At 41.4% G+C, this 13,412-nt stretch overlaps 1 protein-coding gene across 1 annotated transcript in view; it reads left to right on the top strand.

The window, feature by feature from the left end:
* WDFY3 (WD repeat and FYVE domain containing 3) overlaps positions 1–13,412 on the top strand; it is a 148,917-nt gene that overhangs the window by 69,581 nt on the left and 65,924 nt on the right. Inside the window, exons 28-33 of the mRNA XM_056855997.1 lie at positions 1,606–1,726; positions 3,107–3,324; positions 6,020–6,255; positions 9,016–9,150; positions 10,324–10,503; positions 12,646–12,879. Coding sequence (XP_056711975.1) covers positions 1,606–1,726; positions 3,107–3,324; positions 6,020–6,255; positions 9,016–9,150; positions 10,324–10,503; positions 12,646–12,879 — 1,124 coding nt within the window. The remainder of the gene's footprint in view (positions 1–1,605; positions 1,727–3,106; positions 3,325–6,019; positions 6,256–9,015; positions 9,151–10,323; positions 10,504–12,645; positions 12,880–13,412) is intronic.

Here is a 13,412-nt window from a genome sequence, read left to right as displayed (position 1 = left end):
CAAATGATTAATTCAATAAGAGTGAGAAGGGGAAGAAAAGCCAAAATTTTACAGTTGGTGGTATCTGGGGATAGGACGACTGTTTTATCAGTCAAATAATAGTTCCAAGAAATCACCTCAGATATTTTGAAATGTACCTTAATTATTTTATTTGGAATAAGCTGTCTGTTATAAGGCTTCAAAACAAGTCTATGACCTAACATTAAAATTCTGAGAGTGTGCATAGCTTTTCAGTACTGTACTCAATATGCTTTGCCACTAGTATGGCTCTTAGGAACAGTATCAGAAGGCGTTTGTACATGGCCCATGCTGTAGGCAAGTGATGTGAAAACAGTGTGAATGATAATAAAATTGTGGGATGAGATGAGAACCGCATTGATTCTGAGCAGTTGTCGTTTATGGCAACATCAAAGCAGATGCATTTGTCTGAACGATATTACCAGTACAAGGGCAGGTCCAGGGTGGAGCCCTTAAAAGTGTCACTGTTTCGGTTGAGTTTTAGGGGCATTTCTTCTGTTCCACTGAGTGCAGGTGTGTTTTAATTTTAGATCTAGCATCCCTCATATAGGCATGTAAAAGAAATTGGTTTTGTGTAGTGATGCAATGGAGTCCAGATATTCATGTTAGGAGGGGCTGTGGCTCATTTTGTAGAGCCTCTGCTTGGCAGGCTGAAGGTCCCAGGTTCAGTCCCCGGCATCTCCAGTTAAAGGGACTAGGCAAGTAGGTGATTGTTAAAGACCTCTACCTGAGACCCTGGAGAGCCGCTGCCGGTCTGAGTAGACAATAATGACTTTGATGGACCAAGGGTCTGATTCAGTATAAGGCAGCTTCATGTGTTCATGTATATGTTCAAGTATTTCTGGAGGTTCTGGTGTTTCGCCTGTGGCCTTATATTTTGAGAGACTTTTATTTACATAAGCACTGTGAACATGTGGTGTGGGAGAAAAAAGAAAAGAAAACATTAAATGTGGTAAGCGATCTTTGGAGATCTTCGGTAAGCGATCTTTGTATTGCCATCTTTTTGTCCAGCCAATCCCTGGCAGCATAAAGTAGTTCAATATTCTACCTCCGTGTAACTTCAGGGTCCCTCCTGTGTGCGAAGCTTTGTGTGTGTGTGTTTCCCACCTTATGACCACCCAGGATCCAATAATTATTGACTCGGTGGCAAGGTTTTTTCAGCTTGTAATTAGAGAACACAATTGTTACTCTACACAATATAATGGTTAAATCAGAATTGAATAACCAAGGAACCAATTTAGTGGGATTTGTACGTTCTTACAAAAATGATTTTATAGTAAATTTTATCGTATGATATCTGCATGCCCTTATATCATGATTTTACTGTAAACTTCACTGTACGGTTTACCTTTTAATGCCATTAAGGGCTTTCATATTTGTTTGTGTATGTGCTGATGCGGCAAATATGTCTGAGCATTATTTATTCTTTTTCCACCAATGGACAGTTCACTTTGGTAATCTGGAAAACATAATGTGCTGGAATTTCTAATGGTTATCAGTCTTATATAGATAGATATTGATGTTTGTTGGCAAATAGAATCCTTGTTAGGTGTATTAGAATTGAACAATGTGTGTTCTTTTATTTAGGGACAGAGGAGGACTTTGGAGGCCTTGTGAGTGCGAATCTTATTCTTCTGAGGAACAGGCTGCTGGACATCCTGCTTAAATTGGTGTACATATCTAAAGAAAAAACAAGTGTCAACTTGCAGTGAGTATAAGTAGTCTAAAGTTTGGTGGAAAACATCACTGACCTAGGAACATAAGAAGGAAGAGTCTTGCTGGATTTCCATCTAGTTCAGCAGTCAGTCTCCCACAGCTGGCCTGGTTGATGGGCATCAGGGGTCCAGTCATATTAATGGTTAACTAACCAAACAAAACAAAAATCTCTGCTTGTGAGTTCTGCTGCATATACCTGAAGATAAAAATTTTTTGTTCCAGTGTTTACCACCTTCAGAGGTGTTGGTCCTTCCGTGGTTGGCCACTGTGTAAGACAGGCTGCTGGGCTAGATCGGACCACTGCTCTGATCCAGCAGCATTCTTCTTATGTTTCAGTATGTTGCCTGTAAAACCTTATAACATTCCACAGAAAATTGATCTAAGCCTGACCATTCAGTTTTTAAATTCTTTATCACCATTCGGTCTTAATCTCTTATAGTGTTCACTTCTAATAAATTCAGATCTGATAAAGAAAACAGTTGGAATATTTAATTTAGTTAAAATGACCCCAGTCAGAATTTTATCTGGAAAACCAGATGTATACAACTGCATATAATAATTTATGCGCAGGTAAAAAAATTCCTTGGTCTTTTTGCCCATCTGTCATCAGCTTTAATTTTCTCAACTCCCCCCCCCCCAAAAAAAAGGTAATAGTTTTGTGAGTACTTCTGAGGGTTCGTCTCCATAATTTAGTTTTTTTTCAACACTAGGTTTTTGTTTTGCAATATTCTAATTGCCCATGCAGCTGTTTCTGTGGTCTTTTTAGTGTTGTTTTTCAGTTTGCCTGATATGATCCAAAATATGATGCTGTTTCAATTTTTGTCTTTGTTAAAATCTCTGCTGTTTTTATTTGAGGGCAAGATACATAATTCCCCCTCACATATAAGCCACACCAACATCTCTAATAGTAAGCCACTTAATGTTCCCTGTGGCAATGAGTTGATACAATTCATCCAGGAGTTGTTTCCTCCATCACTGTCTCATTATGTAACAGTCCCTTCATTTCACATGCATATTTGTTAATATTTGTGAAGAATTCCAAGTTATTTTAATCAGGCCAGGGTCTGTTTGTCGTAGCATCTCTACTAATGCATACTGTTTGGTCAAAAAGCATGGAGAGGTCAAGAATGTGTTTATTTTTGACTAAGAATCAGTGTGGGGGAAAGGGAGAAGGTACATGAATGTTTTCCTGAGTCAGAAGTTTCCAAGGATGCAACAAACAAAAGGTGTTAACTGTCTTAAGGTTTTTGGTAACTTTATTGGTCAAATTGTTGCAAGTCTTTGTATCCTCTAAGGGCCTACCTATTTTGTTTGGCTTTAGAACACTATCCTCTATAAGTAATTCTGCGGCATTTTCCCTGTCTTCAATTAGGGCTTGTGAAGAGCTGGTCCGGACCCTTGGGTTTGACTGGGTTATGCTGTTCATGGAAGAACATCTACATCCTACCACAGTGACCGCAGCCATGAGAATTCTGGTGGTCTTGTTGAGCAATCCAACTATTCTCATCAAGTTCAAGGAAGGCCTCAGTGGTGGAGGCTGGCTTGACCAGACAGATTCCGTCTTGACAAACAAAATTGGAACTGTGCTTGGTATGATTTTTTTTCTTAAAAAATGTTGACCTAATATGTTTCTGGTTCCTTTCATCCAAATTTTGTGTGGTTAGTACAAAGATGACTTGATAAAGCTGACTAATACAAAGCTGACTTCCGTATAGCATTTTACTTCCTTGAGATGGCACCCGAAGTGATTTTCTGTCAATGTGTTCTTAGAAGACTTACAGGGGTAATCTCATGAGACATGATCAGACATAGCCTGTTAGCTGAGGCTGTAGCCATCAGTGGTTTGATTTCATACAGTTATTGACGAACATGTTGCATAAATGGCTTATTAATACAAAAACTTTTCAGTATCAGTGACAAGCAGGTTTCATGAATGGCTCATTAAGACAAAAGCTTTTTAATGTGTTTGTGGTTATGGCTCTGGAAATTCCATTTAGGTTGCTAAGTCAGCTGTGCACCAAATGAAACAAAAAAGTCTTCCCCTGCTGGTGAGAGACAACAGTGGAACGGGACAGGCGAATCTCCCTTTGCCAATTTAAATCTCCAATAGGAGCTAAATAATTTAATTGCAACCCTTGACTTAAAGATGATTGACGTGGAGTATTGTATGCGTATGTATATTATACTATTCAGTAAAACTAAAACCTTTTTAAACATGGGGATCTAATTTCAGGTGGAGGACACAAAACAAAAGCTAGTCAGTGAACATGTCCAGGAATTTGGAATTTAGATGACTCTGGTTTTAAATAATATGAGCATTGTAGATTTATGAAACGTCGGGGCACTATGCCCTTTTAAGCTATAGTATCCTGTTTCAATGGCCATTTATCCAGGGTCAATTTTGATGCTCGCTCAAAGCTCATTTTAAAAATGCGACCTTTAAAATGCCTATTCATGGTCCCAACGCAAAAGCAGAAATTCCACACACCCCACTCGCCTGCTCCTTCGTTCCTTCCATTAGCAACTGCCGTTTTAATAGCTAACGTGCTGCTGTGATTTTGCATGCTTCCATGAGGGGATTCTTCGAGGTGGGCGGAGCAAACACAAAAGGTCGCGTTAAAGGGGCTCTTAAGAAATGTGAAGCAGGTATGCGCTGGCTTCACAGTCACTTTCTGAATGACGGTTCATCGTGAAAAACTAAAAAAAAAATGCAAGGCACTTCAGCCTGGAATGCACTGCTAATTACCAAGCATAAATGGCTCTAGTCATGATCTCCCATTCTCACAGAAGAATAATTTTGCTTATAAGAATGAGAAGCAAGGGCTTTTGAACCATGCTCTTTGGTTCTTATTCTTAACTTACCCAGGCAACTTCACTATTATTGATGTACTTAATAGGAATGGTCTTTCAGACTTCATATTTAAAGGCCTGTGAAATGCTCAGTGTATTGAAAGGACGCAGTTTAATCCCTCCCCCGTCCCACAGCAGCTTGTCTCTGCCTTAAGAAGAATGTGCCATCAAGTCTCACCCAACACTTGGCAACTCCAGCCATGGTGTGTTCAAGTCAAGGGACACCCAGAGGGGGTTTCCCATTGCCTCCCTCCACATAGCAACCCCATTCTGCCTTGGTGGTCTCCCATTGAAGCAGCAACCATGGCCAACCCTGCTTAGCTCTCAAGCCATGATGAGCTTGGGCCAAAGTTGGTTTATTTGGGCTAAGTTTCTGCTGCTTCTTGAGCACAATGAGCGTTTTGTAAACGGAACACCGTGCCTCAGATTTCAGTACGTTGCATAGCTCTTCACAGCCACAGAGCATCTGGGCAGCAGGCAAATAATCTGGGACCTTCTGCATGCAAAGCAGATGCTCTACTACTGAGCCGCAGCCCCTCTCCATGGCTCTTCAGGGTCTCAGGCAGAGGTCTTTCACATCCCCTACTTGCCTAGTCCCTTTAACTGGAGATACTGGGGATTGAACCTGGGACCTTCTGCATGCAAAGCACATACTCTACCACTGAGCCAAATCCCCCCTCCAGGCAGAGGTCTTTCACATCACTTACCTGCCTAGTCCCTTTAACTGGAGATGCCGGGAATTGAACCTGGGACCTTCTGCATGCCAAGCAGATGCTCTACCACTGAGCCACAGCCCCTCCCCATTTAAAAGACCATTTAAACATCAGATTGGTATAGATGCCAGTCACCTTTATGGCAACTCCATAACATTACCCAAATGGCAAGATAAAACTTCTTTTCCAGTGATTTATCTCCATCCTTTTTCTGTGTTGCCTTAAAAAAAATCCCTGCCTCTTTTATAACAACATCAATGGTAGGGGAATGCTGTTGGTATGTCTTTATTTTTAAACGTATTTTTCTGTTAGTAGAATTGTACTGAGAAAACAGGCAATACTGTGTGGTAGGAATCCCCCCCCCCCAAGAGAAAAACGAAACATTTGAAATATTGATGCATTTTATTGTACGCTAAATAGCATCAAGACCTGGCCCCAAAAAGGTCTCTGTTATAGCAGAACTGCAACCATGGGCTCTCTAGTAGTAAAACGATTTCATTTCAAAGGCTACAGTGGTCTCTCCCCCAAAACTGAGAAAGATGTTCTAATGGCATTTTCAACAGCGATTCAGTAATTGAGACAACACCTTTATGTGGTGGTCTTAATCTGAAGAGCTGAGGATGCTTTTATCCCATTGAGTGGTGACCTTATAAACGAGGCTTAACCTAACACCTTTTATGGCTCTCTCTCTCTCTCTTTCCCCCCCCCCTTTTCTCCCTCAGGCTTTAACGTTGGCAGGAGCGCAGGCGGCCGATCGACTGTCAGGGAAATTAACCGGGACGCTTGTCATTTCCCAGGCTTCCCGGTTCTTCAATCGTGTCTTCCTAAGCACACTAACGTCCCTGCGCTCTATTTTCTCCTCATGGCACTTTTCCTGCAGCAGCCGGTCACTGAACTGCCTGAAAACCTGCAGGTCAGTGCGCCTGTCATCACCAGCCGATGTAATCAGGGTTGCCAGGTAGGGATTATTTAGTAAGATATCATCTTTTATTAAGCGTGATACCGTGCCAAGAAAAAAGTGATGGTTCAAAGCTGAACTTTGCGCTAAAAAAATGTTTCCGCTCGGTGTTGATGGGCGCAGTGTGATCAGGACTTTCTGCATCTCAGGGAAACTTGAGTTAGCTGCTACTTTCCATTCCAAAATGGATTCTCGTACTTTCCCAAAATATAATACTTTTGAGGGAATGGTATGTGAAAGTGGTGGTATTCGTTCATCTCCTTCAGAACTGCAAGTGAGCAAGTTGGAGTCCTGCAAGGAATTACTGGGGAGAAGGAAAAAAGGAAGGAATGAACAGCTGGGAAATACACCTCCCCCCCCCCCCCCACAAAAATATCACAGTTATTTTGAAGTGCTGACTTGCTGTGGTTTGGGACTAGGGGAAAATGTCCTAGGTCGTTTATGCATGGCAGTTTTACCTGAGGTTCGTTGCTCGGTGGACCCACGCTTTCTTCTTTAGAAGCTTTGGCCCATCAGTCTCCAAGCTCAAAACAAGAAGCCCGCCCCTTGAAATTCCGCTTTGTGATTGGCTGTAGTTCTTTCTTTGAGAGAGAAATCCCCCCCAGCAGAAATCCAAGTGCCCAGCCAAAATGCATTTTAAAAGACAAAAACAAAATGGAGCACCCCAAAAGGAATGGGGGGGGGGGGAACCCAAGCCTCTTTCTAAAAGTCCATTCTTCTGCCCAGAAAGAATTCCCAAGAAGCAGGAACTATTTGAATCCCCGCCTCTTTACACACTGCTTTGTAATTGGCCGTGAGAGAAACCAAGCTTGCGTGTCCCGCACTTTGCCTTATGCATGGGGATTACACCTGGGCTGAGATCAGGGGAGAGGGAAGAATCAGGTTAATAGAGGGATGGGAAGTCCCGGGGTTTGTGAGGGCTGGCAGCAAGATCATCTCTAGTGGAGGGAAAACGCATGCATAACTCCAAAGAACAACCGAGACAGACCGGGGGCGAACGTGAGTGACAGTACTCGTGCATAAACGACCCTAGTCTCGCCTTCAGGATACTGTGAGTTATGAGAGGCTTTATCTTTTCTATAGTTGATAATCTAAATATTTTTGCATACTCGTGAAGCCTTCTACCCCTAGAACTTTTTTACCCTGTTGCCTGTTGAGGTGAAAAGACTCTCCTGTGTCTTTCTATAATTCCATTGAACTTGGTGGACATCAGTAAAGTTAACATACACAGTTATCACTGCAGGAAGCTATTTTTTGTGAGAAAAGTCTTACCTGTTATAAATGGAAAATGAATACGTTACTCGGTGCAATGGGTTACTTGAGGGAAAAAAGAGTGGAATGGAGTTTAATCAAGATACTGTATTTTGTTTAATATGTGGGACAGCCCCCTTTTAAAACTTTTCTGAATTTTTCTTAATGTTCTTGAAATTTGTAGCACCTTATTGATTTTCAGTACAACTGTGTGGAATTCTAAAAGATCCTGAAATCCAGCAAAATTTGGTTGAAATCTGTGTATTGTTGGAAAGGTGGAGGAGAGTTCAGTAGGTTATTTAGTAGTTTCCTTATTTATACATCTAAATCCCATCTCATGTAGGTTTTTTTTAAATGTGTGCCCAGAAGCCCTGAGGCTTTGGTATCTGCCAGGGTCATTGGCATATCACCTAGAAAGAACTTAGTGCAGCATTCAGAGCACTGATAATGCGCTTGGTAGGCCCCCTGAATTCCATGGAATAATTCACTCCCAGAATCTAATGGACCACATTGTTCATCAGAATCCCCATTTGATGTGTTGATTCATGTCAAGTGTTCAGCACCCTGAAGCCTTTTGATCACACAACTAGAATATGTTAATGGATGATTCTATGTAATGTTGCTTTTGAGACTTGAAGCAGTGTTGCACATTTGAGAAATGGTGATTGTGTGTGTGTAAAGTGCTGTCAAGTTGCAGCCAACTTATGGCGACCCAGTAGGGTGTCCAAGGTAAGAGACATACAGAGGTAGTTTGCTATTGCCTGGCTCTGTGGTACAACCCGGAACTTCTGTGGTGGTCTCCCATCCAAGTAGTACTAACCAGGGCCCGACCCTGCTTGGCTTCTAAGATCTGAGACTGGGTTAGACTGGGCCGTCCAGGTCAGGGCCAAATGGTGATTAATGGACATTAAAAGCTTGCAGGCTCTCGTCAGTAACTTTTAACCAAGCCAATTGCAATTCCTTCTATATTTCTCTTATTCATTGTGCCAACAGTATGGAAACTTTGCATGTGTATGGGTAGGCAACTGAGCATTAAATGGGAAATTCATTTAACACAGAGCCCCGTTCCAAAACATTTTGTGGAACTTTGCTGGGTTGGTAATGCTGTTTTTTTGTGTGGTCTCAGATTGATCCCCTCGTAATTCTTTCATCTTTGGGGCAGATGTGGGAGATTTCTTAGCTAATGATCCATTTGAGCAGGGACCCATTGATGTTTAACTATTATGAAGTGTTTATTATATACTCAGTAATAAGGAGAAACTGATCTTCATACTTGTAGAAAAATGATGGAATGAGTGAGCATATCCTGCCCCGCCAACACCATCAAATAGATCTGTATGAGTGTTTCATGAAATCAGAATATCAAGCATTTGCTTTATATACTTTGTAGTGTAGTTACACATGAAATGCCTATGAATGAGCAAATAGCAAAGAGACATGAGAAAGTAGATCATGTGTTGACTTTTGTTTTTTCCTCTCCTTCCTCTTCCATTTCTCTCCATTCATTAGTTTGACTTGGATTCAATCTGGACATTTATATTTGGTGTTCCTGCTTCAAGTGGCACTGTGGTCTCTTCCATTCACAACGTTTGCACAGAAGCTGCATTCTTATTATTGGGAATGCTCAGGAGTATGTTGAATTCAGTAAGTAGGGAAGCGGTTTGGGTAGTTCATTCCCTAATTGTAAAGGAGGGTTTTGTGTTTTTGTAATTTATTGAGTTTTGCAATGGAAAACTCAGAGTGGCCTACCTGAAGACCCAAGGAGTTTCCCCCTGCAAACATGGGCGAGGTTCATGCCTGTGTGGCTTTAACTAGGTAACTGCAAATGAATGGCATAAGCAAAAATATCAGATGTCTGCTCCAAGGAACGTTGGACCGTCCTAAAAAAGAAAACATAATTTTTGAAAATGAGATAATCGCTGCATTCAGACATCACAGACAATGTGTGGTTTGTGCCTGGCAAGATTGAGCCTGAAATCCTTCCCCCCGCCCTCCCCTGCCAATATACCACAACAAAATTGAGGGGTTCGTGGTTCAGGAAATCTTCAGCATAACGCAAACCTGTTGTGAAGCCTGAATCTGAAGCCTTCAGGGAATTCTGAAGCTTGGCTTAAACTGTGGTTTGTAGCAAGAAACTAACTGAAGTTTCTTGGAGGGTGCCATTGTTGGCATTGCAACAAATTGCAGGTTTCCTAGACCAGGAAATTCTCAATCTTACTTAGCCTAGTGCAAAAAAGGAAGATAGTGCGCGAACCCCAGGATTTTAGGTTCTTTCTCATTACAAGCAAACAATAGTTTATTCGTGCTGAATACGTTACTACCAATTATTCATCTTTTATAGGATGGTTTTCTGTAAGCATATGGTTTTCTTTTAGCATATCACCCCATGGTGTATTTCCTCAACTGATTTATTGCATGATGAAGCCTCTACTAATAAATGCTTTACGAGGGATTATAGATCTGTGATCTCCTGTTGTATAATCCTAGAGTATGCTTTGCACTCAGAGAATATTAACAGTAAGCAAGAAAGTTACTATTATTTATTCATTGCACGCAGTTGATAGAGAGCTAGAGTTGGAGGTGAGAAAAGCCCGGTCAGCCGTGCAGTTTGTCAAGTGGCCTTGAGCGAATCGCTATCGTTCCGCTTAACCTATTTCACAGGGAGTTACTAAAACCAGTGAGATCAGACATTAAAGCACTTTACCAAAAGTGTTGTAGCAAGTAATAAGTAGATGGCTATCATGATGCATTTTGCTGGCACAGAGATACTTGCTTACATTTAGGGCAACGTAAGCCGAACTTTTTCTTTCATTGCAGCCTTGGCAGTCGGAAGAAGAGGGTTCTTGGCTTCGTGAATACCCGGTCACTTTGATGCAGTTCTTTCGCTACTTATATCACAATGTTCCTGATCTGGCTTCGATGTGGATGAGCCCAGAGTTTCTTTGTGCGTTGGCGGCCACTGTCTTCCCTTTCAATATCCGGCCGTACTCAGAAATGGTAGGAGGCACAACAACAAAAAATAATGGTAGTCAGCTTGCCTTTAGAGTTCTCTCATATATATGTGGGATCTTGAATTGGAATAATATAAAAATACCGGTATCTGTCTGTATCAGTCAATATAGTAGAATAATACAGTATTTTCCCTTTTCTTGGAGGAAAGCTGATCTGGGCACAATTGTGCACATCCTTGCTTGGAGCGGTGGACTCTGATCTGGAGAACCAGGTTTGATTCCCCACTCCTCCACATGAGTGGCGGACGCTAATCTGGTGAACCGGGTTGGTTTCCCCACTCCTCCACATGAAGCCAGCTGGGTGACCTTGGGCTAGTCACAGCTCTCTTAGAGCTCTCTGAGCCTCACCTACCTCACAGAGTGTCTGTTGTGGAGAGGGGAAGGGAAGGTGATTGTAAGCCGGTTTGATTCTGCCGTAAGTGGTAGAGAAAGTCGGCATATAAAAACCAACTCTTCTTCTGTCTCCAGATTGGTTTCCTGTAAAATGCTGCATGTGAGACTGTCTTTGAAAAGCATTTGCAAACTTTAGTTGGCACAGAATGCTACAGTTGAGAGTAGTGATAGAGGCCTGTTTGTCAGACCTTGGAACTCAAATATTGTACCCTCTCAATTCATTCTCAGCCGGTTTCTGTGTCCGAGTCAGAGTGCTAGTTTTGACCTTTAAAGCACTAAATGATTTGGGAACTAAAGGACCACCTGTTTTCCACATGAGCCTACTGAGATCATTAGATATTAGGTTTTGCTCTTTGTTCCGCCTCCAGTAAATGAGTCAGTGCTGGTGGCGGCGGCCGTACTGTGGAATTCTCTGCATCCAGACTTGTCTTGGGTTGCTTCTCTGCTCTTTTTGAGATGACTGCTCAAGACACTATTGTGTCATCATGAATGTGGCCTTTTCCTTAATTCTGAGACAGATTTTGAGAATTTCTGCAAATTTGCTGTTGCTTATTGTAGTTGTGTGTGTGTGTTTTACTTTTTGTTATTTTCCTGTTTTTAAATGTCTTTGACATCGTTTTTGTGGGCACAGAAGAGAGAATGAGAGTATTTTAATTAAATAGGTTGTATGCGGCCAAGTACACATGAACAGATGAAGCTGCCTTATACTGAATCAGACCCTTGGTCCATTGAAATCAGTATTTTCTACTCAGACCAGCAGCGTCTCTCCAGGGTCTCAGGCAGTACAGAAGGAGGAAATTGATTCAAATTCTTTCTTTATAACAAAGTTCTTAAATCATGACCTGTTTTTATGAATATCCAGTCCATTGTAAGACGATGATTGCTAATTTTGAAATTATTGCTTTCTTGTAAATCACATTTGAGACAATAGCTGGGGTTTCATAACTGTCATTAAAATCATCCACCTCTGGAACTTGAGAGATAATACAGAAAGGGCACATTAGAAAGGGCACATTAACTTGTTGAGTAGAAACAAGGATAAGTTTTGCTGAAAGGTGTCAAGAATGTGAGACACGGGCATCGGTATTGACAGCTCTGACTTTGTTACTTCTCTTTGTTACTTACTCTTTAAGAGAAAAAAAATCAGGATAAAGACTGGATATTTCAGATGTTGGCCAAAATCTTATATCAGAATTAAGTAAAAATTAAACATCCAGGCCAAACACATGATGACGCAACAGTGTCTTGACCAGTCATCTAAAAAGGAGCCTTAACAGGCTCACAAAAAAATGTCTGCTTGCTAATGGAATCCGAGGAGGAGGATTTTGCTACTAAAGCTGTTAAGCTCCGATCGTACTTCTTTTTTGTGTGTGTCCATGCAATATGGTTTTATATACAGGGCTGATTGTGAAACTTCCTAATTGTACCATAAAACTAGTCTTGGCAACAGTCCCTATTGTAAATGAACCACTAAAGTTAGCGCTTACTTAATAGTCCTAGATTGGCTTACTTAATAGTTCTAGACGGGCCTACTTCCATAAAGGGACAAAAATAGATCTGATGAGAATCTGAACATATGGAGATGCCTTTTACAGTCTAAACCACTATTGAGCATTCTGGCTAGCAAAGGCTCTGTAAGGTCTCAGGAATATCTCTTTTCTCCCTGCCTCATTAAGGGTAGGCTGGATTATAATAAATCACTGACCACTGTATTATTGTTAACTGTTTCAAATAGGTCACTGATTTGGATGATGAGGTTGGATCCCCGGCTGAAGAATTCAAAGCGTTTGCCTCTGATACAGGAATGAACCGGAGCCAGTCAGAATATTGCAACGTAGGGTCCAAGACCTACTTGACCAACCATCCTGCAAAGAAGTTTGTGTTTGACTTCATGCGAGTGTTGATAATTGATAACCTCTGCCTTACACCTGCAAGCAAGCAGACTCCATTAATAGACCTTCTTCTAGAGGTAGAGTTGGTCCATTTTCATTGTTCTGTAAAAGGAAGTGTATTGGTCATAAAGAATATTTTTCCTGTTCTGTTGTTCATTGATTAAGCAGGTATCATATGGCTTGGCAAGTGTCAGTCTTCAAGTTAAATCCTGTTGCTCCCTGCCCTGGAACTAGATAGTCTGTCAGTTTCCACTTCTATTCCTGCCCTCCCTCCGAAAGATCCCAAAAAAATGTTTGAGGGAAAGACAGAAGGGTGACCAAGGAAGAGAATTGTCTTCTTGTATGTCTGTCTGCTTCTCCCTGCGGTAGTTCCTAAAGCATATTTGGATTGAGCAGGAGAAGCAGGAGAAAATTCTTTTTGTGAATCACTGAACAGAAGGGGGAGAGAAAAAAAAGTCAAAGGGATGCATGAATTAATGTTCTTCCCTGTGTTTCCAGTTTTGGGGCCAAACTACATGCTACATACAATTTACAATCAGCACAAGGGGCACTGCACACCTTCTTTGATTCTGATTTTTAATTGAACGATTTTATGCCTTTGGGTCTTATA

This window comes from Euleptes europaea, chromosome 9 (genome assembly GCF_029931775.1).
Source record: "Euleptes europaea isolate rEulEur1 chromosome 9, rEulEur1.hap1, whole genome shotgun sequence".
Taxonomy (NCBI): Eukaryota; Metazoa; Chordata; class Lepidosauria; order Squamata; family Sphaerodactylidae; genus Euleptes; species Euleptes europaea.
The sequence above is the reverse complement of the archived record's forward strand: the minus strand, read 5'-3'. Positions and strand labels throughout refer to the sequence as shown.